General features: G+C 45.8%; 1 protein-coding gene across 1 annotated transcript in view; it reads left to right on the top strand.

Annotated features, from left to right (window-relative positions):
- The window catches only part of EIF2AK1 (eukaryotic translation initiation factor 2 alpha kinase 1), a 75,675-nt gene extending 59,555 nt beyond the window's left edge, over positions 1-16,120 (top strand). Inside the window, exons 13-15 of the mRNA XM_068244569.1 lie at positions 7,902-7,981; positions 12,138-12,371; positions 15,912-16,120. Of these exons, the coding sequence (XP_068100670.1) occupies positions 7,902-7,981; positions 12,138-12,371; positions 15,912-16,034 (437 nt within the window). The 3' untranslated portion in view covers positions 16,035-16,120. The remainder of the gene's footprint in view (positions 1-7,901; positions 7,982-12,137; positions 12,372-15,911) is intronic.
- Positions 16,121-21,277: the final 5,157 nt, after the last annotated feature.

Here is a 21,277-nt window from a genome sequence, read left to right as displayed (position 1 = left end):
TACGGTATGACTGAAATCAATTTATTTAGTATTAGAATGGGTCTATCTAGTAAGGCAAAATTTTGTTTTAGTCCTTACATACATACTCACTCATGGGTCCTCTGCTTTTGAAAGCAAGGTACTTACAATTCTAAAAACTATTCATTTTTATTTGTTTTACTTGTCACCACATGTGCACAAAACCTTTTTATATGAATGAAATGGTCAACAACATGAAAATTCATATTACCGTATATTCCGCCATATAAGACGCACTTTTTCTCCTCCAAAAATGAGGAGAAAAAGTCCCTGCGTCTTATACGGCAAATGCAGGGAATCCCCGACTTACGAACACCCGCCGATACAAACCGCCGCTACGTCGGGGATTCCCTGCATGTAACTACCTGCTGTGTGGTCTGCGCTGCCCCTATGTGTTCCTGGTTCCCCCGTGTGGTCCGCTGACTCGTGCCCCTGCCTGCTTGTGTCCACTCCCGCAAATGTGCTCTACCCTCCCCGCAATTATGCTCCAGCCCCCCACACTCGTTTCAGCCACCCTCCCCGCAATTATGCTCTAGCCCCCCTGCTCGTTTCTGCCACCCTCCCCGATTGCGTGTACGCTGCCCCCGATATCCAAATAGCCGCCGCAGTCTTACTGTATCAGCGGCTCCCGGGATCGCAGCCCTGTGGTCTCCTGTCTCATCGCTCTAGTGATGGCTTCTGCAATGCGCGTCATCAGCAGAAGCCATCACTAGAGCGATGAGACAGGAGACCACAGGGCTGCGATCCCGGGAGCCGCTGATACAGTAAGACTGCGGCGGCTATTTGGATATCGGGGGCAGCGTACACGCAATCGGGGAGGGTGGCAGAAACGAGCAGGGGGGCTAGAGCATAATTGCGGGGAGGGTGGCTGAAACGAGTGGGGGGGCTGGAGCATAATTGCGGGGAGGGTAGAGCACATTTGCGGGAGCGGACACAAGCAGGCAGGGGCACGAGTCAGCGGACCACACGGGGGGAGCCAGGAACACATAGGGGAAGCACAATCACACAACACACAGGTAACGGGGACACATGAGGGACAGCTATGGACACATGGGGGGCATCTGAGGACACATGGGGGGCATCTGAGGACACATGGGGGGCATCTGAGGACACATGGGGGACAGCTAGGGACACATGGGGGACAGCTAGGGACACATGGGGGACAGCTAGGGACACATGGGGGACAGCTAGGGACACATGGGGGACAGCTAGGGACACATGGGGGACAGCTAGGGACACATGGGGGACAGCTAGGGACACATGGGGGACAGCTAGGGACACCTAGGGACACATGGGGGACACCTAAGGACACAGGGGGACTACACTGGGGACCCCTGGGAACACCTGAGGGACACCTGAGGTCACATGGAGGACATTCATTGGGGGAGAACATCTACAAGACGCTCCAGTATATAGACACACCAGGTTTAGTACACATTTTTTTTTCCCCCTGGTTTTTGCCCTCTAAACCTGGGTGCGTCTTATATTCCGGAGCGTCTTATACGGCGCGAAATACTGTGGGAATGAGGTATAGTTTTCAAATTGAACACTAATACTTAACCACTTCCCGACCGCCGTATGTACAATTGGCGGCCGGGAAGTGCACCCCGCAAGGACCGCCGTATTGACAATTGGCGGCGGTCCTTGTAGGGGCATGGGCGGAGCGATCGCGTCATCAGTGACGCGATCCTCCGCCTCCGCCTGGCGCCGCTCACCCGCCGCAACATCCCGCCGGCCATACGGAAGCGCCGGCGGGATGTTAACCCCGCGATCGCCGCATACAAAGTGTATAATACACTTTGTAATGTTTACAAAGTGTATTATACAGGCTGCCTCCTGCCCTGGTGGTCCCAGTGTCCGAGGGACCACCAGGGCAGGCTGCAGCCACCCTAGTCTGCACCAAGCACACTGATTTTTCCCCCCCCCCTGCCCCAGATCGCCCACAGCACCCATCAGACCCCCCCCCTGCCCACCCCCCAGACCCCTGTTTGCACCCAATCACCCCCCTAATCACCCATCAATCACTCCCTGTCACTATCTGTCAACGCTATTTTTTTTTTTATCCCCCACCCTGCTCCCTGCCCCCTCCTGATCACCCCCCACCCCTCAGATTCTCCCCAGACCCCCCCCCCCAGACCACCCCCCCCTGTTTACTGTATGCATCTATCCCCCTGATCACCTGTCAATCACCTGTCAATCACCCATCAATCACCCGTCAATCACCCCCTGTCACTGCCACCCATCAGCCAGCCCCTAACCTGCCCCTTGCGGGCAATCTGATCACCCCCCCACACCAATAGATCGCCCGCAGATCCGACATCAGATCACCTCCCAAATCCATTGTTTACATCTATTCTCTCCTCTAAACACACACTAATTACCCATCAATCACCCATCAATCACCCCCTATCACCACCTGTCACTTTTACCTATCAGATCAGACCCTAATCTGCCCCTTGCGGGCACCCAATCACCCGCCCACACGCTCAGATTGCCCTCTGACCCCCCCTTATCAATTCACCAGTGCATTAATTACATCTGTTCTTCCCTGTAATAACCCACTGATCACCTGTCAATCACCTGCCAATCACCTATCACCCATCAATCACCCCCTGTCACCCCCTGTCACTGCCACCCATCAATCAGCCCCTAACCTGCCCCTTGCGGGCAATCTGATCACCCACCCACACCATTAGATCGCCCGCAAACCCGCCGTCAGATTACCTCCCAAATGTATTGTTTACATCTGTTATCTTCTCTAAACACCCACTAATTACCCATCAATCACCCATCAATCACCCCCTATCACCACCTGTCACTGTTACCTATCAGATCAGACCCTAATCTGCCCCTTGCGGGCACCCAATCACCCGCCCACACGCTCAGATTGCCCTCAGACCCCCCCCTTATCAATTCGCCAGTGCATTAATTACATCTGTCCTTCCCTGTAATAACCCACTGATCACCTGTCAATCTCCTGCCAATCACCTATCACCCATCAATCACCCCGTCACTGCCACCCAACAATCAGCCCCTAACCTGCCCCTTGCGGGCAATCTGATCACCCACCCACACCAATAGATCGCCCGCAGATCCGACATCAGATCACCACCCAAGCGCAGCGTTTACATCTATTCTCTCCTCTAAACACCCACTAATTACCCATCAATCACCCCCTATCACCACCTGTCACTGTTACCCATCAGATCAGACCCTAATCTGCCCCTTGCGGGCACCCAATCGCCCGCCTACACGCTCAGATTGCCCTCAGACCCCCCCTTATCAATTCGCCAGTGCAATATTTACATCTGTTCTCCCCTGTAATAACCCACTGATTACCTGTCAATCACCTATCAATCACCCATCAATCACCCGCTGTCACTGCCACCCATCAATCACCCGCTGTCACTGCCACCCATCAATCTGCCCCTTGCGGGCAAACTGATCACCCACCCACACCAATAGATCGCCCGCAGATCCGACATCAGATCACCACCCAAGCGCAGTGTTTCCATCTATTCTCTACCCTAAACACCCACTAATTACCCATCAATCACCCCCTGTCACTGCTACCTATCAGATTAGACCCCTATCTGCCCCTAGGGCACTCAATCACCCGCCCACACCCTCAGAATGCCCTCAGACCCCAGCCCTGATCACCTCGCCAGTGCATTGCTTGCATCTATTCCCCCCTCTAATCACACCTTGAGACACCCATCAATCACCTCCTGTCACCCCCTAGCACACCTACCCATCAGATCAGGCCCCAATTTGCCCCGTGTGGGCTCCTGATCACTCGGCCAATCCCTCAGATCCCCCTTCCGATCACCTCCCCAGTGCATTGATTGCATCTATTTTCCCCTCTAACCACCCCCTGAGACACCCATCAATCACCTCCTGTCACCCCCCTAGCACTCCTATCCATCAGATCAGGCCCAATACAACCTGTCATCTAAAAGGCCACCCTGCTTATGAACGGTTCCACAAAATTCGCCCCCTCATAGACCACCTGTCATCAAAATTTGCAGATGCTTATACCCCTGAACAGTCATTTTGAGACATTTGGTTTCCAGAATACTCACGGTTTTGGGCCTGTAAAATGCCAGGGCGGTATAGGAACCCCACAAGTGACCCCATTTTAGAAAAAAAGACACCCCAAGGTATTCTGTTAGGTGTATGACGAGTTCATAGAAGATTTTATTTTTTGTCAAAAGTTAGCGGAAATTAATTTTTATTGGTTTTTTTTCACAAAGTGTCATTTTTCACTAACTTGTGACAAAAAATAAAATCTTCTATGAACTCGCCATACACCTAACGGAATACCTTGGGGTGTCTTCTTTCTAAAATGGGGTCACTTGTGGGGTTCCTATACTGCCCTGGCATTTTAGAGGCCCTAAACCGCGAGGAGTAGTCTAGAAAACAAATGCTTCAAAATGACCTGTGAATAGGACGTTGGGCCCCTTACCGCACCTAGGCTGCAAAAAATTGTCACACATGTGGTACCGCTGTACTCAGGAAAAGTAGTATAATGTGTTTTGGGGTGTATTTTTACACATACCCATGCTGGATGGGAGAAATTTCTATGTAAATGGACAATTGTGTGTAAAAAAATCAAACAATTGTCATTTACAGAGATATTTCTCCCACTTAGCATGGGTATGTGTAAAAATACACCCCAAAACGCATTATACTACTTCTCCTGAGTACGGCGGTACCACATGTGTGACACTTTTTTACACCCTAAGTACGCTAAGGGGCCCAAAGTCCAATGAGTACCTTTAGGATTTCACAGGTCATTTTGCGACATTTGGTTTCAAGACTACTCCTCACGGTTTAGGGCCCCTAAAATGCCAGGGCAGTATAGGAACCCCACAAATGACCCCATTCTAGAAAGAAGACACCCAAAGGTATTCCGTACGGAGTATGGTGAGTTCATAGAAGATTTTATTTTTTGTCACAAGTTAGCGGAAAATGACACTTTGTGAAAAAAAACTATTAAAATCAATTTCCGCTAACTTGTGACAAAAAAATAAAAACTTCTATGAACTCACCATACTCCTAACGGAATACCTTGGGGTGTCTTCTTTCTAAAATGGGGTCATTAGTGGGGTTCCTATACTGCCCTGGCATTTTAGGGGCCCTAAACCGTGAGGAGTAGTCTTGAAACAAAAATGACCTGTGAAATCCTAAAGGTACTCATTGGACTTTGGGCCCCTTAGTGCAGTTAGGGTGCAAAAAAGTGCCACACATGTGGTATCGCCGTACTCGGGAGAAGTAGTATAATGTGTTTTGGGGTGTATTTTTACACATACCCATGCTGGGTGGGAGAAATACCTCTGTAAATGACAATCTTTTGATTTTTTTACACACAATTGTCCATTTACAGAGTTATTTCTCCCACCCAGCATGGGTATGTGTAAAAATACACCCCAAAACACATTGTACTACTTCTCCCGAGTACGGCGATACCACATGTGTGGCACTTTTTTGCACCCTAACTGCGCTAAAGGGCCCAAAGTCCAATGAGTACCTTTAGAATTTCACAGGTCATTTTGAGAAATTTCGTTTCAAGACTACTCCTCACGGTTTAGGGCCCCTAAAATGCCAGGGCAGTATAGGAACCCCACAAATGACCCCATTTTAGAAAGAAGACACCCCAAGGTATTCCGTTAGGAGTATGGTGAGTTTATAGAAGATTTTATTTTTTGTCAAAAGTTAGCGGAAAATGACACTTTGTGAAAAAACACAATTAAAATCAATTTCCGCTAACTTTTGACAAAAAAATAAAATCTTCTATGAACTCACTATACTCCTAACGGAATACCTTGGGGTGTCTTCTTTCTAAAATGGGGTCATTTGTGGGGTTCCTATACTGCCCTGGCATTTTAGGGGCCCTAAACCGTGAGGAGTAGTCTTGAAACGAAATTTCTCAAAATGACCTGTGAAATTCTAAAGGTACTCATTGGACTTTGGGCCCTTTAGCGCAGTTAGGGTGCAAAAAAGTGCCACACATGTGGTATCGCCGTACTCAGGAGAAGTAGTATAATGTGTTTTGTGGTGTATTTTTACACATACCCATGCTGGGTGGGAGAGATAACTCTGTAAATGGACAATTGTGTGTACAAAAATGAAAAAATTGTCATTTACAGAGATATTTCTCCCACCCAGCATGGGTATGTGTAAAAATACACCCCAAAACACATTATACTACTTCTCCTGAGTACGGCAATACCACATGTGTGGCACTTTTTTGCACCCTAACTGCGCTAAGGGGTCCAAAGTCCAATGAGCACCTTCAGGCTTTACAGGGGTGCTTACAATTTAGCACCCCCCAAAATGTCAGGACAGTAAACACACCCCACAAATGACCCCATTTTGGAAAGTAGACACTTCAAGGTATTCAGAGAGGAGCATGGTGAGTCCGTGGCAGATTTCATTTTTTTTTTGTCGCAAGTTAGAAGAAATGGAAACTTTTTTTTTTTTTTTTTTTTTTTTTCACAAAGTGTCATTTTCCGCTTACTTGTGACAAAAAATAATATCTTCTATGAACTCACTATGCCTCTCAGTGAATACTTTGGGATGTCTTCTTTCCAAAATGGGGTCATTTGGGGGGTATTTATACTATCCTGGAATTCTAGCCCCTCATGAAACATGACAGAGGGTCAGAAAAGTCAGAGATGCTTGAAAATGGGAAAATTCACTTTTTGCACCATAGTTTGTAAACGCTATAACTTTTACCCAAACCAATAAATATACACTGAATGGGTTTTTTTTTATCAAAAACATGTTTGTCCACATTTTTCGCGCTGCATGTATACAGAAATTTTACTTTATTTGAAAACTGTCAGCACAGAAAGTTAAAAAAATCATTTTTTTGCCAAAATTCATGTCTTTTTTGCTGAATATAATAAAAAGTAAAAATCGCAGGAGCAATCAAATAGCACTAAAAGAAAGCTTTATTAGTGACAAGAAAAGGAGCCAAAATTCATTTAGGTGGTAGGTTGTATGAGCGAGCAATAAACCGTGAAAGCTGCAGTGGTCTGAATGGAAAAAAAGTGGCCGGTCCTTAAGGGGTAGAAAGCCCTAGGTCCTCAAGTGGTTAAATGGAAACATGTTAAAAAGGCACACTTTTTTTTCAAAATGGCAAAATTTCACTGCATATTTTTCGCATCTTTGGGGTTTCTGCGTTAATTTTTTTTCTTTAATTGAAATACATTTTATGCATACCATACTAATCTTGTATAACCTCTCTAAAAAAAAATACAGTAGCATCCCGGTTAACAGGAACTCAGTCATCCGGCAGTCTAATCTAACCGGCATACCTGGCGGGGGGAAATGGGGGCTTTTCTACCACAGTTAAGAGTATTGCGCAGCGGTAGCATCTTACGAACGCTCCATTCACCTGCCTTTTCTTCTGTAGCTCCCAGAGGCTTTGTGGCATGCTCATATGGCTTCCTGGCGTGTCACCTGACCCGCACTGGGTCACCTGACGTGTCGGATATCCCAAAGCCTCTGGAAGCTACAGAAAATAAGAAGACTGGTGCACAGAGCATTCGTAAGTCGCTACCGCTGTGCAATACTCTTGTTTTAATCAATGGGGCAAGGTTAATGCTATATTTAACGCCTACTTGACTTCTCAAGCAACCAGCAAATGCACACATCCAGTATCGAGCGATCCCCTCCAGTGCCGGATAAATTACTCTACTGTAGTAAAAATTGTTCATAAAAAAAGTGTACACTGGTAAATAGTTTTTATGTGGGTATGGTATTTCAATACTGCAGTTTAGTAAACTAACAAGGTTAAAATGCAGTCAGAAAACTGAAACAGTGGGCAGTAAATACTGTGGAAGACATTTCATAATCATTTCATGTTTCCCCTCCAGATTCAACGCACACTTCAGGAGTTGGCACCTGCTTGTATGCTGCTCAAGAACAGTTAAAAGGCTCACACTATGATTTTAAGGTATGTACATCTTTCCCAAATTGTTGAACAAGGTAACTTGAACTTTTTGCTTTGCATGCATGTAGTATCTGACATTATTTAGCAGTGGCTGGATAGTGTACAGGTTAAAGAGTCTGAAGCCAATTTAAATATTTGTTTTTACCTGTTATTTATGCTAAAGGGAAGGTTCAGGGAGGGTGGAGGAAAAATAAAAATCAATTTCCACTTACCTGGGGCTTCCTCCAGCCCGTGGCAGGCAGGAGGTGCCCTCGCCGCCGCTCCGCAGGCTCCCGGTGGTCTCCGGTGGCCGACCCGACCTGGCCAGGCCGGCTGCCAGGTCGGGATCTTCTGCGCTCCAAGTCCTGGTACTTCTGCGTCCCACGCCGGCGCTCTGACGTCATCGGACGTCCGCCGGGCTGTACTGCGCAGTACAGCCCGGCGGACGTCCGATGATGTCAGAGCGCCGGCGTGGGACGCAGAAGTACCAGGACTTGGAGCGCAGAAGATCCCGACCTGGCAGCCGACCTGGCCAGGTCGGGTCGGCCACCGGAGACCACCGGGAGCCTGCGGAGCGGCGGCGAGGGCACCTCCTGCCTGCCACGGGCTGGAGGAAGCCCCAGGTAAGTGGAAATTGATTTTTATTTTTCCTCCACCCTCCCTGAACCTTTCCTTTAAAGGGAACCCTAACTCTAAAAGAAACATGAGTTTCACTTACCTGGGGCTTCTACCAGCCCCCTGCAGCCATCCCGTGCCCTCGCAGTCACTCATGGCTCCTTCGGGCTCCCGCTGCCAGCTAGTTTAGTTTTTGGTGACTGGGAGTCGGACGGCCGCCATGCATACCTTTTTTACGCATTCCAGCTGGTGCAGGAAGCTATCGCTGACATTAACACGTACATCTTTACATGTTACAGGTGCAATGCGTAACGCGTAAAAATGTACTTGTTAATGTCCGCGATAGCTTCCTGCACAAGCAGGAATGTGTAAAAAGGTATACATGGCGGCTGGCCGACTCCCAGGCGGCAAAAACAAAACTAGCTGGCAGCGGGGGACTGGAGGAGCCATGAGTGAGGGCTCGTTTTCACTATTGCGGCGCGGAATCGTCTGGATTCCATCGCTGATGAAATCGCATGCGGATGCGATTCCGCATGCGTTTTCGCATAGGTGATGGTATATGCGATTTTAACCATGTAACTGCCTGTGTGAATTTACATTGATACCTATGCGAATTCGCGGCAAAAAACACATGGGGAAAACGCATGCGATTTCCCTATTAAATACATTGTGTGCGATTCGCCTGCATGTCTGAGGGCTCTGCCGTGCAGAAAAATCCTGCACAGAAAAACGCTCCTCACAACGCACAAGTGGAAACAGGCCCATCCATTTGTATTGGCTGTGCAAATCCGCATGCAGGTAACGCATGCGGATTCGCGATAGTGGAAACGGGCCCTCACTGCGAGGGCACAGGATGGCTGCAGGGGACTGGTATATGCCCCAGGTAAGTAAAACTCATGTTTTTTTTAGAGTTAAGGTTCCCTTTAAGGAATATGGCCAGTGCTAAAACGCCACATTCCCGTGGCAGAACAAGGGCTTTATACCCCCCAAATCCTACTCGCGTCAATCTGCGCTGATTGCTGCCTCTCCCTGCCACTCTCAGTCTGAAAGGGGCAAGGAGAGGCGGCGATCAGTGCAGATTGACTGTACTGGAGGCAGAGCTACAGCACAAAGCTCTGCCTCCCCGAGCAGCAGATTTTTGTCCCGGTATTTAGGGGGGTATAAAGTCCTTGTTCTGCCGTGGTAATGCTGTGTTTAAGCACTGGCCATAATCGTTAACATAAATAACAGGTAAAAACATGTATTTAAAGTGGCTTCAGACTCTCTTTAACCTCCCTGGTGATACAATAAAATCACCAGGGAGGCGGCGCAGCACTTTTTAAATTTTTTTTTTTTCCTTTTTTTTTTAATCATGCAGCGGCATCACCCCACCCCTTCCGATCGCCTCCGGCGATCAGAGCAAACAGGAAATTCCGTTCAAAACGGGATTTCTTGTTTTGGCTTCCCCCGTCGACGATAGGGGTGACGTCATCGATGTCGTTCCGATCCACCCTCAGCGCAGCCTGGCGGTGATTGGCCAGGCTGCGCACGGGGTCTCGGCGGAGGGGGGGCTCCTGTAATGCAGCGAATTGGCGCGGAGCGGCGGTGATCGGCTTGTACACGCAGCTAGAAAAGTGCTAGCTACGTGTAACAAAGCAAAAAGTGTGGAAATCGGCCCACCAGGGGCTGAGAAATCCTCCGCGGCGGCTTACCCCGAGATTATCTCCCAGGAGGTTAAAGAGAATCTGTATTGTTAAAATCACACAAAAGTAAACATACCAGTGCGTTAGGGGACATCTCCTATTACCCTCTGTCACAATTTCGCCGCTCCCCGAAACATTAAAAGTGGTTAAAAACAGTTTTTAAAAGTTTGTTTATAAACAAACAAAATGGCCACCAAAACAGGAAGTAGGTTGATGTACAGTATGTCCACACATAGAAAATACATCCATACACAAGCAAGCTGTATACAGCCTTCCTTTTGAATCTCAAGAGATCATTTGTGTGTTTCTTTCCCCCTGCATCTCTCATGCACTTAAGTTTCAGGCTGCTCTTTTCTTCCTGCAAACAGCTTTGCCCTTGTCTATAATTCCTCACTATGTGAAAGCCCAGCCAGCTCAGAGGACGATTTATCCAGCTTGTAAAAGATAAGAGAGAAGCTGCTCTAATCTAAATAACACACAGGCAGTGTGCAAAGAGGGGCCTGGAAGGGGGAGTTCATAGCAGAACCACAACACTGAAGAACTTGGCAGCCTTCCAGACACAGGTTGACAAGTCTGACAAGAGAGCGATAAGTTGATTTATTACAGAGACTGTGATAGTACAAAGTGCTGCAGTAAGCCAGAACACATTAGAATAGCTTTTGGAACTTGTAGGATGATAAAAAACAGGATGCAATTTTTGTTACGGAGTCTCTTTAAGGGCTCTGCCTCTGACACAGGAGACCAGGGTTTGAATCGTGGCTCTTCCTGTTCAGTAAGTCAGAACTTATGCAGTGAGGAGACCTTTGGCAAGACTCCCTAATACTGCTACTGCCTATAGAGCACGCCCTAGTGGCTGCAGCTCTGACTCTTTTAGTCCGCCAGGAGAAAAGCGCAATATAAGTTTGTATTTACGAAAAAGCAGTATAACCAAGGAATGCTGCCCCAGTTTCCAGTACAATTACACGTTATTATAGAATAATAGTGTATACTAAAGAAAAAAAAAAAAGCAATGGGCATCCAGCCAATCCTTATCAAATCAACTGCGTCAGTCACAAAGGAACATGTTATCCAGATTTCCAAATACAGACCAATAAACATAGTTCATACAAACAGTGACATAAATGAATAGATTACTGAAAGGCCCGAGTCTTAGACAGCTGGACATGGAAAACGGAGAAAAAAGGAGCGCTCTCTGGTGCATTCACTTTTTAATGTTGCTTCTTGCGCAAGTAAAAAAATAAAAACTTACAAAATTAAATATAAAACAAAGCTCATCACAATATCTGTGCATCACCGTGTCCTAGATGTAATTCTATCGATCTGGCCGCCTCCACACTATGGCCGGTAGTTGTGGGAATCCAAAGGATCGCGTCACGCCAGCCGGGTAAGGTGCACGGGAGATGGTGGCAGCTGCCCTGTGCCTAAGACGTCATGACACGTTTAGGCGTTCCACGCCTTCGTCAGAATCTGACGGAATACAGACGAATCGCCGCACATACCTGTCACAACCGCCGTCACCTCGGAGTCCTGGGCCACCCACTTTAGCCGTGTCTATGGCGGCAGAGTTCCTGTTAGCCGGTCAGGAGCCGCTTTCATTGGCATACATTGAAAGACAGGGCCAGGAGCCAATGAAATCGGCTCCTGACCCACTCACAGGGCTCTCCCGTCAGACAGGCAGAGCCAGTGAGCTGCGGGGATTAAGTGGCAGAAACGGCGGATGCGCGTGGCGGCTAATTGAAATCTATGCCCTGCCAGCCAGGTGGCCACAGAAACTACGTAGATTTCAGTTAGCTCGGCCCTTAAGTAGTTAAAATTATTTTGACATTGTATATACATTAGTTGTTTGACTTTGATTTTAATAATACAATATTTGTGTTTTGCAGTCTGATATGTACAGTGTTGGTGTTATATTACTGGAACTTTTTCACCCATTCTGGACAGAGATGGAGAAGAATGACATTTTAACATCCTTGAGTTCTGGAGTCATACCAGAATCCTTTGCAGCCCACTGGCCAGTGCAAACCAAATATGTTAAGTTACTTACTAGTGCCGATTGTGGCCTGCGGCTGTCCGCTGAGCAAATGCTGAAAAGCGAACTCTTCAGCAAGAAGGAAAATGTAAGTATTTAGAATGCACCATAGCAGTTATGTTTTATAGTTGTTCAACATGCATTTTTTAGGAGGTATTGGCTTATTGCATTAGTTGTTAGGTTGAATATTAATCCAAGCATTTGAATATTGTCCCACTTTAAAGTAAACCTGTGTGGGGAGGGGGACAGGGGAAGCATATGGATTATCCAGAGGCATCCATCTACTGATTTATCTAAATGAGGTACCTTTTTTTTTTTTTTTTCCCTTTCAGGTACACTTTTTTTTTTTTTTTCCCCCTTTCAGGTACACTTTTTTTTTTTTTTTTTTTTTTTTTAAACCAGTTCACAGATGCAGAGATCCAGCTAATCTTACATTTATGTTTTACCATGTATCAGTCCACTGATAGTTTACACCTACAGCCACTAGTAAAGTTGCAATGTATAGAAGGGCAGTATTTAACCACTTCACCACTGAGGGGTTTCCCCCTTTAGCACCAGAGCAATTTTCACCTTTCAGCACTCCTTCCTTTCATTCCCCAATAACTTTATCACTACTCATCACAACAAAATGATCTCTATCTTGTTTTTCACAACCAATTAGGCTTTCTTTGGGTGGTAGAGTATGCTAAGAATTTTATTCTAAATGCATTTTAACTAAACGACCGCGTCATGCCAATGGGCGTGAACGCGGCGGCAGCCCCAGGATCGCTTAACGCCAATTGGCGTCAAGTCCTGGAGCTGCAGTTTCCTAGGGAATGGCCGCACGCATGCGCGATCGTTCCCTGCCAGTTCACTGACTAGCAGGCTGTTTGTAAATGAAAGGGGAAAGAAATCTTCATTGTTTACATCCGTACAGCGCTGCGGTCTTCGGCAGAGCTGTACGAGATCGGCGATCCCTGGCCTCTCATAGGCTGATGCCTATGAGAGGCGGAACAGGACGGATCGCTGTCCTGTTCAAATGCAGTGCATGGAAGGGAGGAGGGTGAAACAGCCTGATACAGGCTGTAAAAAAAAATAAAATTATCCGACATCTTGTCCCCTTAGGGATAAAAAAGGAGGTGAGTCCAATCGCTGGGCTCCATAGCTGGGCTGTGCAGGAGGCTGAAAAGCCTGCACAGCTCAGTGCAACAAAAAAAGAGCATGGTCGGTAGGGGGGTTTAACACTGCAGTCGTTAAAGGAACACTTAAGTCAAAAATAAAAAAATATTTATCCGGGGCATCCCTCAGCCCCCCGAAGCTGGATGGTGCCCTTGCAGCCCCGCTCCGATCGTCCTGTCCCCGCCGGTGGCTACTTCCGGGTTCGGCGACAGCTGCCGACAGGCTGGGAACGTGGCTGACTTTCCGCGTTCCCAGCCGCTATATCACCCTCTATGCTGCTATATATATCATTTTTTATTTTTGACTTAAGTTTTCCTTTAAGTGGTTAACTGGAATAAGGGGAAACCATTTCTCAGTTTTCGGCCATTATAGTTTTAAAATAAAATGTTGTATTGTGGATAAAACTAACATATTTTATTTGCCCATTTGTCCCGGTTATTAAAAAGTTTAAAATTTTTACCTAGAATAATATATAGCACCAATATTTTATTTGGCAATAAAGGTGCATTTTTTTCAGTTTTGTGTTCATCTAATTAACCACTTAAGGACTGCAGTGGTAACCCCCCTAAAGACCAGGCTATGTTTTGTGAAATAGGCCACTGCAGCTTTAAAGCCCAAGCTGCAGGGCTGCACAAGTGATTCCCCCCCCCCCCCCCCCTCCATTTCTCCCCACCAACAAAGCTTCCTGTTGGTCTGGTCTTATCCCCCCCCCCCCCACAGTGTTTATTTTTTTATAAATAATTTTAAATACATTTTTCTTTACTAAACCCTCCCCCCCCCCACTTGCCAATCACTGTGAGTGTCTGCCATGGGCTTCAGCCTATGACAACGGATCACCGGTGACACTCGAGTGTCAGTACAGCGCTGCTGCAGATCGCAGAGTTGTACAAAATAATTAAACGGTGGTTTCGCCATCTAACATTCTCCCGAGCGGCTCCGCCCCTCAAGCAGGAGATGCGCGCGCAGCCTGCAGTAGCCAGCTCCAGGACCTGACGCCAAGTGGAGTTAAGCGGGCCCCGGGCTGCTGCTGCGTTCACGTCTGTCGGCGTGACACGGTCCTTAGGTAGTTAAAAGCCCGTGTTTTCTAAAATAACAGTAATACATATTTTAAAAAAAAGTTCAGGCCTTTAAAGAGACACTGAAGCGAGAATAAATCTCGCTTCATAGCTTATATTCAGCAGGGGCATGTGTGCCCCTGCTAAAACGCCTATATCCTGCGGCTAAACGGGGGTCCCTTACTTCCCAACCCCCCCCCCCCTGCAAAATCTGCAATTAACTTGGTCGTAGATTTTGCTGCTGTTGAGGCAGGGCTAATGGCTGCAGCCCTGCCTCTCAGCGCCGTCTATCAGCGGCGCATCGCTGCCTCTCCCCCGCCCCTCTCAGCGAAGGAAGACTGAGAGGGACGGGGGAGAGATGGAGATACGCACTGATAGATGCACGTGAGGCAGGGCTGCGGCGGTTAGCCCTGCCTCTATGCGGAAGAGATCTCCGAGACTCCACGAGGGGATTTGGGAGGTAAGGGACCTCCGTTTAGCTGCGGGATAGCGGCGTTTTAGCAGGGGCACACATGCCCCTGCTGAATATAAGCTCTGAAGCAAGATTTATTCTCACTTCAGTCTCTTTACCCAAATATTTTGCATAAGAAAAATTACCTTAATTATAGGAGAGTGTGGGAGGTAAGGAGCTAATTTTAAAAGTATTTGTAGATTTTTTTTTTTTTTATTAAATTACATGTATGTAGGTGTAATTTTACTATTTGGCCACAAGATGTCCTCACCCATTTTCGTGTTAGCATGCTGTTAGTACAAAAACAGGAAATGTGTGGACACGTAATTTATTTTTCCTTTTACAATGGACACAGCTTCTCATTGAAGCTGGCGGCTTAGATCAATGAATGGGAACTGTGTTCCCATTCACTGATCTCCCTACTAACGGGTGGTGATGTGAATGCGGACAGCGGTGGTCATGCGTATATCTACGCCCCAAGCGCTAAAGGTGACGGGTGGTGAAACAAACCTACAACACAGTTTAGGGGAGGAGTTGTGCAATAATATGGAAAACTGTACAAGGGCTTGTACAGGAGCTTTAAAGGGGAACTGAAGAGAGGTATATGGAGGCTGCCATATTTATTTCCTTTTAAGCAATACCAGTTGCCTGGCAGCCCTGCTAATCATCTGCCTCTAATACTATTAGCCATAGCCCCTGAACAATCATGCAGCAGATCAGGTGTTTTAGACTTTAAAGTCAGATCTGACAAGACTAGCTGCATGCTTGTTTCAGGTGTTATTCAGATACTACTGCAGAGAAATAGACCAGCAGGGCTGCCAGGCAACTGGTATTGATTAAAAGGAAATAAATATGGCAGCTTCCGTATACCTCTTACTTCAGTTCCCCTTTAAAAGTGCAAATAGCACCTGAATCTTGTTGCATCATAAAATAAACTTTTTTTTTTCTCACAACCACTCAATAGGCGATTCAGGATCTTCAGAACAAAGTTCTCCACTTAGAGGAAGAGAATGAGAGACTAAAGAGGAGTCTGGAACTGTTACAGGGACAGATCTCAAGCAGAGAAGGACTAGAATCCCCTGTTTAAATGCCTTAATTGCCTGCTTACATGTTCTTTGCCTTTAATGCATTAACATGCACATTTGTTGTAAAATAAAATTTTATTTATAAGTATGGGTTATGGGCTTTATTTCTGTGAAATCGAACATGCCTATTTTGCAAAGGTCCTGTTTTATATTAAAGCTTTTATGTTGTGGGATGAGACAAGTGACCATTATGCAGAATTGTAGAAGGGAAAGCACATAAATCAAGAATGCTTTGGGGCATGGTGGCAAGAAGGCCCACTTAAAGTGGTCTGGAAGCCAGCATTTCTACTTTACTCTAAAAGATTCCTTACAACTTGAAAGTTACTATCCCAGATTTTTTTTTCTTTAGCAGAACATCACTGAAATAGTTTAACAAAAGCACTTTGTCCTGCTATTCAGCTTCAACCTGCATCCAAACTGTAGATAACCGTATGTGTTTACATTTCATTGTTGTTACAATGGGCTCTATTCACAAAACTTTTCAAATTTATTCATCACCTATTTAATAAAAATAACTTTTCAGCACATTTTACAAGCAAAATAATCACTAACTTGTTCCTGATTAACTTCATTTCTATATTACTTTTCTTACCTTAATTATATTATATTTTAGAACTGAACTTGAATTTCAAGCACACTCTTGGTACCACCTTTGTGCCCTGCCCTCCACGGTACGTTCCTGCTCCTAATACTTCCTCCTTTACAGCTGGAAGTAGCTGGAGAACCTAGGTTCACATCGGTTGTTACTTGGCCCTGTCCACAATCATAACTATTTTTGATTTTAAATATGTAAATCTGATGCTATCAGGACACACTGCCTTTGTAAGAGCTCAATGGCTCTCCTGTTTTACTAGGGTTCACTAAACAGTGTACCTGGATATTTTGAAACACAAGGGAGATGAAAGTCATGCACCTTTAAGCCCCATCTACACGATACGATTCTTTGTGCGATTCGATTACAATTCAAAGAATGGGATTAGATTTGATTCAATTCTATTTGCCATTGTTTTGCAATGGTAAATCGAATTGAATCATATCAAATCCCGATCGGACATGTCGGATTTAATCAGACCGTAAATAGAATCGTAATCGAATCGCACAAAGAATCGTATCGTGTACATTGGGCTTTATAGATGTTACTGGATTCCTAAAATTTCAGATTTGTTTTAGACAGTGCTGTGGTGCATGACAGTAATACACTACCTATTCGCCTTATTGGACCTTGGAATGATGCAAGCGCTGGGTAAAAAGCTTGGAGCCTAAACGCCAAGACAAAGTTTGTGGTGAACTAATCATGACTTTTTACAACGAGCAAACATTTGAGCACTGGAGAATTTGGGGTAGAGCTAATGAATGAATTTTGACTCTCCTATCCCGCTATGTCATAATCGGGTACTGTAGATTTCCCCAACAACCTATCATCCTTCATAGTTCCTCCAATGTTAAGTTACCCTACTGTGATCCAACAATCAGGCCTCCCAGGTATCAGATACTGGCTTTTAGATGCACTGCTGCGATACCAGAAATTAACCTCACAGTACTGTGTGATTTGTCAGTCATGTATGGAGAGGCAGCATCTGATAGTTGGGTCATTTAAAGGTAAATTAGTGCAAATAGGCTCCTGCTAGTGAACATATTCCATTCAGGACCAGCATTAACTATTAAAGGGGAACTGAAGAAAGGTATATGGAGGCTGCCATGTGTATTTCCTTTTAAGCAATACCAGTTGCCTGGCAGCCCTGCTGATCCTCTGCCTCTAATACGATTAGCCATAGCTCCTGAACAAGCATGCAGCAGATCAGGTGTTTCAGACTTTAAAGTCTGATCTGACAAGACTAGCTGCATGCTTGTTTCTGGTGTTATTCAGATACTACTGCAGAGAAAGACCAACAGGGCTGCCAGGCAACTGGTATTGCTTAAAAGGAAATAGACAGCCTCCATACACCTCTTCAATCCCCCTTTAGGTATCTCACTTTATTGTAAACATTAAAGGGAACCTAAACTCAGGATATGGATTTTTCCTTTTAAAATAATTCCAGTTGCCCAACTCTCTGCTGATTCTGAGTCTAATACTTTTAGACACAGCCCCTTAACAAGCATGCAGATCAGGTGCTCTGACTGAAGTTAGACTGGATTAGCTGCATGCTTATTTCAGAGTTGTGATTCAGCCACTACTACAGCCAGAGATCAGCAGGCCTGCCAGGCAACTGGTATTGTTTAAAAGAAAACAGCCATATCCCTCTCAGTTAAAGGGGCCCATACACCTAACGATTTCCCCGCCGATATACGGCCGATTCGATGAGGGATCGAATCGGCTGTGAAGTCGCCGCAGACACCGCTGACAGAACGATCAATTTCCGTCCGAAAATCGTTTGTCGATCCGTCTGTGCAGAAGATTTCTCTCGATCGCCGGCGGGTCGGGAGTGCGTCGATAGCGGCGTTCGAATGCCCAATGACCGATGCAATACAGCGGGTATACATTACCTGTTCCGGCCGGCGCGAGTCCCCTGGTCCCCGCTGTTTTTTTTCTTTCCGCGCTGGGTTCCGGACCAGCTGCAGCTACACAGAACTTCCTGTCCCGGCAGGAAGTTTAAACAGTAGAGCGCCCTCTACTGTTTAAACTTCCCCTGGACAGGAAGTTCAGTAGCTGCAGGAACGGTCTGGAGCCCGGAGCGGAGAAGAAGACAGCGGGGACCAGCGCTGGCCGGAACAGGTAATGTGTGCGGGGGAGGGGGATCTGTTGGTCGAATCTGATGGCAAATCGACCAGTATATGGCCACCCTAAGGTTTCCTTTAAAAAGTTCCAGGAATGAAGTGAGGCTATGCTCACATTATAAACCGCCAGCGCTATTTCAAGCGCTGAGCGATTTATTGTGAATTTAATTGCCTTTCCCTGCACTTCCTAAGCGCTTTTGCAGAGCAATTTTTATTTTCACTTCCTGACGTCGGTCAGGAAGTGAACTTTCACCCGGAAATGAATAAATACAATTTATTTATTCATAGAAGCATTCGGGAAATCACTATACAAAGCACTTTTTCAAGCGCTTTGCAATTTCCCTATACTTTCTATTGAGCCAAAGCGCTCAAAAAAATTGGTACAGGCAGCGCTTTTGTAAGCGAATCGCAATCGAACCGCTTACATGTGAACACTCTCATAGGGAAGCATAAGCGCTTTTAGGGCATTTTTTTTTTTCCCTCCAATCGCCAGTGCTTAATCGCCGCTAATGCTCAATGTGAACAAGCCCTAAAAGTTGATGATTACTGGCCCTGAATGGAACTTTCACTAGCAAACACCTTATGTGGGACATAAGATAAACACATCCTACTTTATCTGTAAGCGCTGTTTCAGCAGCTTGTGGGAAGTGTTATAATTTTAATCCCTGCATAATCAGTCTGTAACTTCTACTAGCAGATGCAGTTCTAATTGATCAGCTACAATTCACAAATGTTTAATAGCGATGGCAATCCTATGACAGTGGCTAGAACATGCTGTCCTCACCACATTGGGTTATGCTGGCACAATACAAATGGCAGATAAAGTACCTTCAGAGCAGTACTAAGTGCTGGTCTGCCATTCCATTAATGCAATATGATGCTTCCTGGTCCCGTCGTAGCTGTAATTCAGTAACCCAAATGTCCTCACACAGTGTCTGTGTGCTGGCAATGTGGTGCCAGTCTCCTGACATATGCACTCCACCACTCTCCTCTTCCTTACACCACCAGGAGGCACGGCTCCTTCCTTATTAGCTTGTGTTCACACAGGTAGATTGAAGCTATCAGAAAGCATCATTTTGGGATTATTGGAAGGCTTACAGCTGTGACAGGATCAGCACCCGGAAGCATCATATTACTGCTCTGATGGTACAGTATCTGCCATTAGAAGTTGTGCCAGTATCACCCGCTGTGGTGGGGGCAGCATGTTATCCGTTAGCATAAGCTTCTCATTGCTATTAAACAGTTGTACATTGTACTTGATCACGTAGCAGTTACAGATTGGACTGAACACTGACTTATTTATTACAAAAATTTGCTTTCCTAAAACAGAAAGAATTTGCGATAATTCAGGTTGGAGTGAGCTCGAGATGTCTCCCAGAGCACCACTGCTGAATATATGCAAATTAACCATTGTACCCTTAGAAGCTAAACACACCTCCAGAACCGCTGGATTGCAATGATGTGTCAGCTTGTTAAATTGTACAGAGCCATAATAATCCAACATGCATACAGACTGTTTCGGATTGTTTGATCCTCATCAGTGCATGGCATGGATTAATTTGGCTCTATGGAGTAGGGCTTGTAAACCAAGAGGTACAGACTAACCAGCAAGCTCATGGTGACCCAGAACTCATTGGAGTGTGTAAGGGACTACAATGGTCCAATGAGTTCTGGGTCACCATGAGCTTGCTGGTTAGTCTGTGACTTATTTATTGCTATAGCTCTAGGGAAAACAATTGTTTATATACACCATATTTAGTTTGGGCAAAAGACTGCATGCTACGCTTATTTCTGTTTACACTGCCTACCACCCTCAATATGGCACTGGCCATGGGGCTAAAAGGCTAATAATGAAGAATATGGATGGTCAATGCAAATTATGCAGCTTAAAAACAGACCAAATCCAGCAGAGGTGGAGTTTGATTCATGAATTTTCAAGCTCCATACAAAGTATGCACAATCCTGTATCAACTTGGAATTATCTGCATCTCACAGACTATCTCTAATGGAGAGACGTGCAGAGTAGGGATGCTTAACAAGATTAATATTTCCAAATTCATGCATTTTTATGCAACTATATGGAAGACATCTCAAGCTCACTCCAACCTGAATTATCGCAAATTCTTTGTTTTAAGAAAGCAAACTTGTTTTTCTTAACATCTTAGTAAGGGGGCTTTTAGGACCATTGTAGTCCCTTACACACCCCAATGAGTTCTGGGTCACCATGAGCTTGCTGGTTAGTCTGTACCTCTTGGTGTTACAAGCCCTACTCCATAGAGCCAAATTAATCCATGCCATGCACTGATGAGGATCAAACAATCTGAAACAGTCTGTATGCATGTTGGATTATTATGGCTCTGTACAAATTAACAAGCTGGCACATCATTGCATTCCAGCTGTTCTGGAGGTGTGTTTAGCTTCTAAGGGTACAATGGTTAATTTGCATATATTCAGCAGTGATGCTCTGGGAGACATCTCAAGCTCACTCCAACCTGAATTATCACAAATTCTGTTTTAAGAAAGCAAACCT

This window comes from Hyperolius riggenbachi, chromosome 7 (assembly GCF_040937935.1).
Source record: "Hyperolius riggenbachi isolate aHypRig1 chromosome 7, aHypRig1.pri, whole genome shotgun sequence".
Taxonomy (NCBI): Eukaryota; Metazoa; Chordata; class Amphibia; order Anura; family Hyperoliidae; genus Hyperolius; species Hyperolius riggenbachi.
The sequence above is the reverse complement of the archived record's forward strand: the minus strand, read 5'-3'. Positions and strand labels throughout refer to the sequence as shown.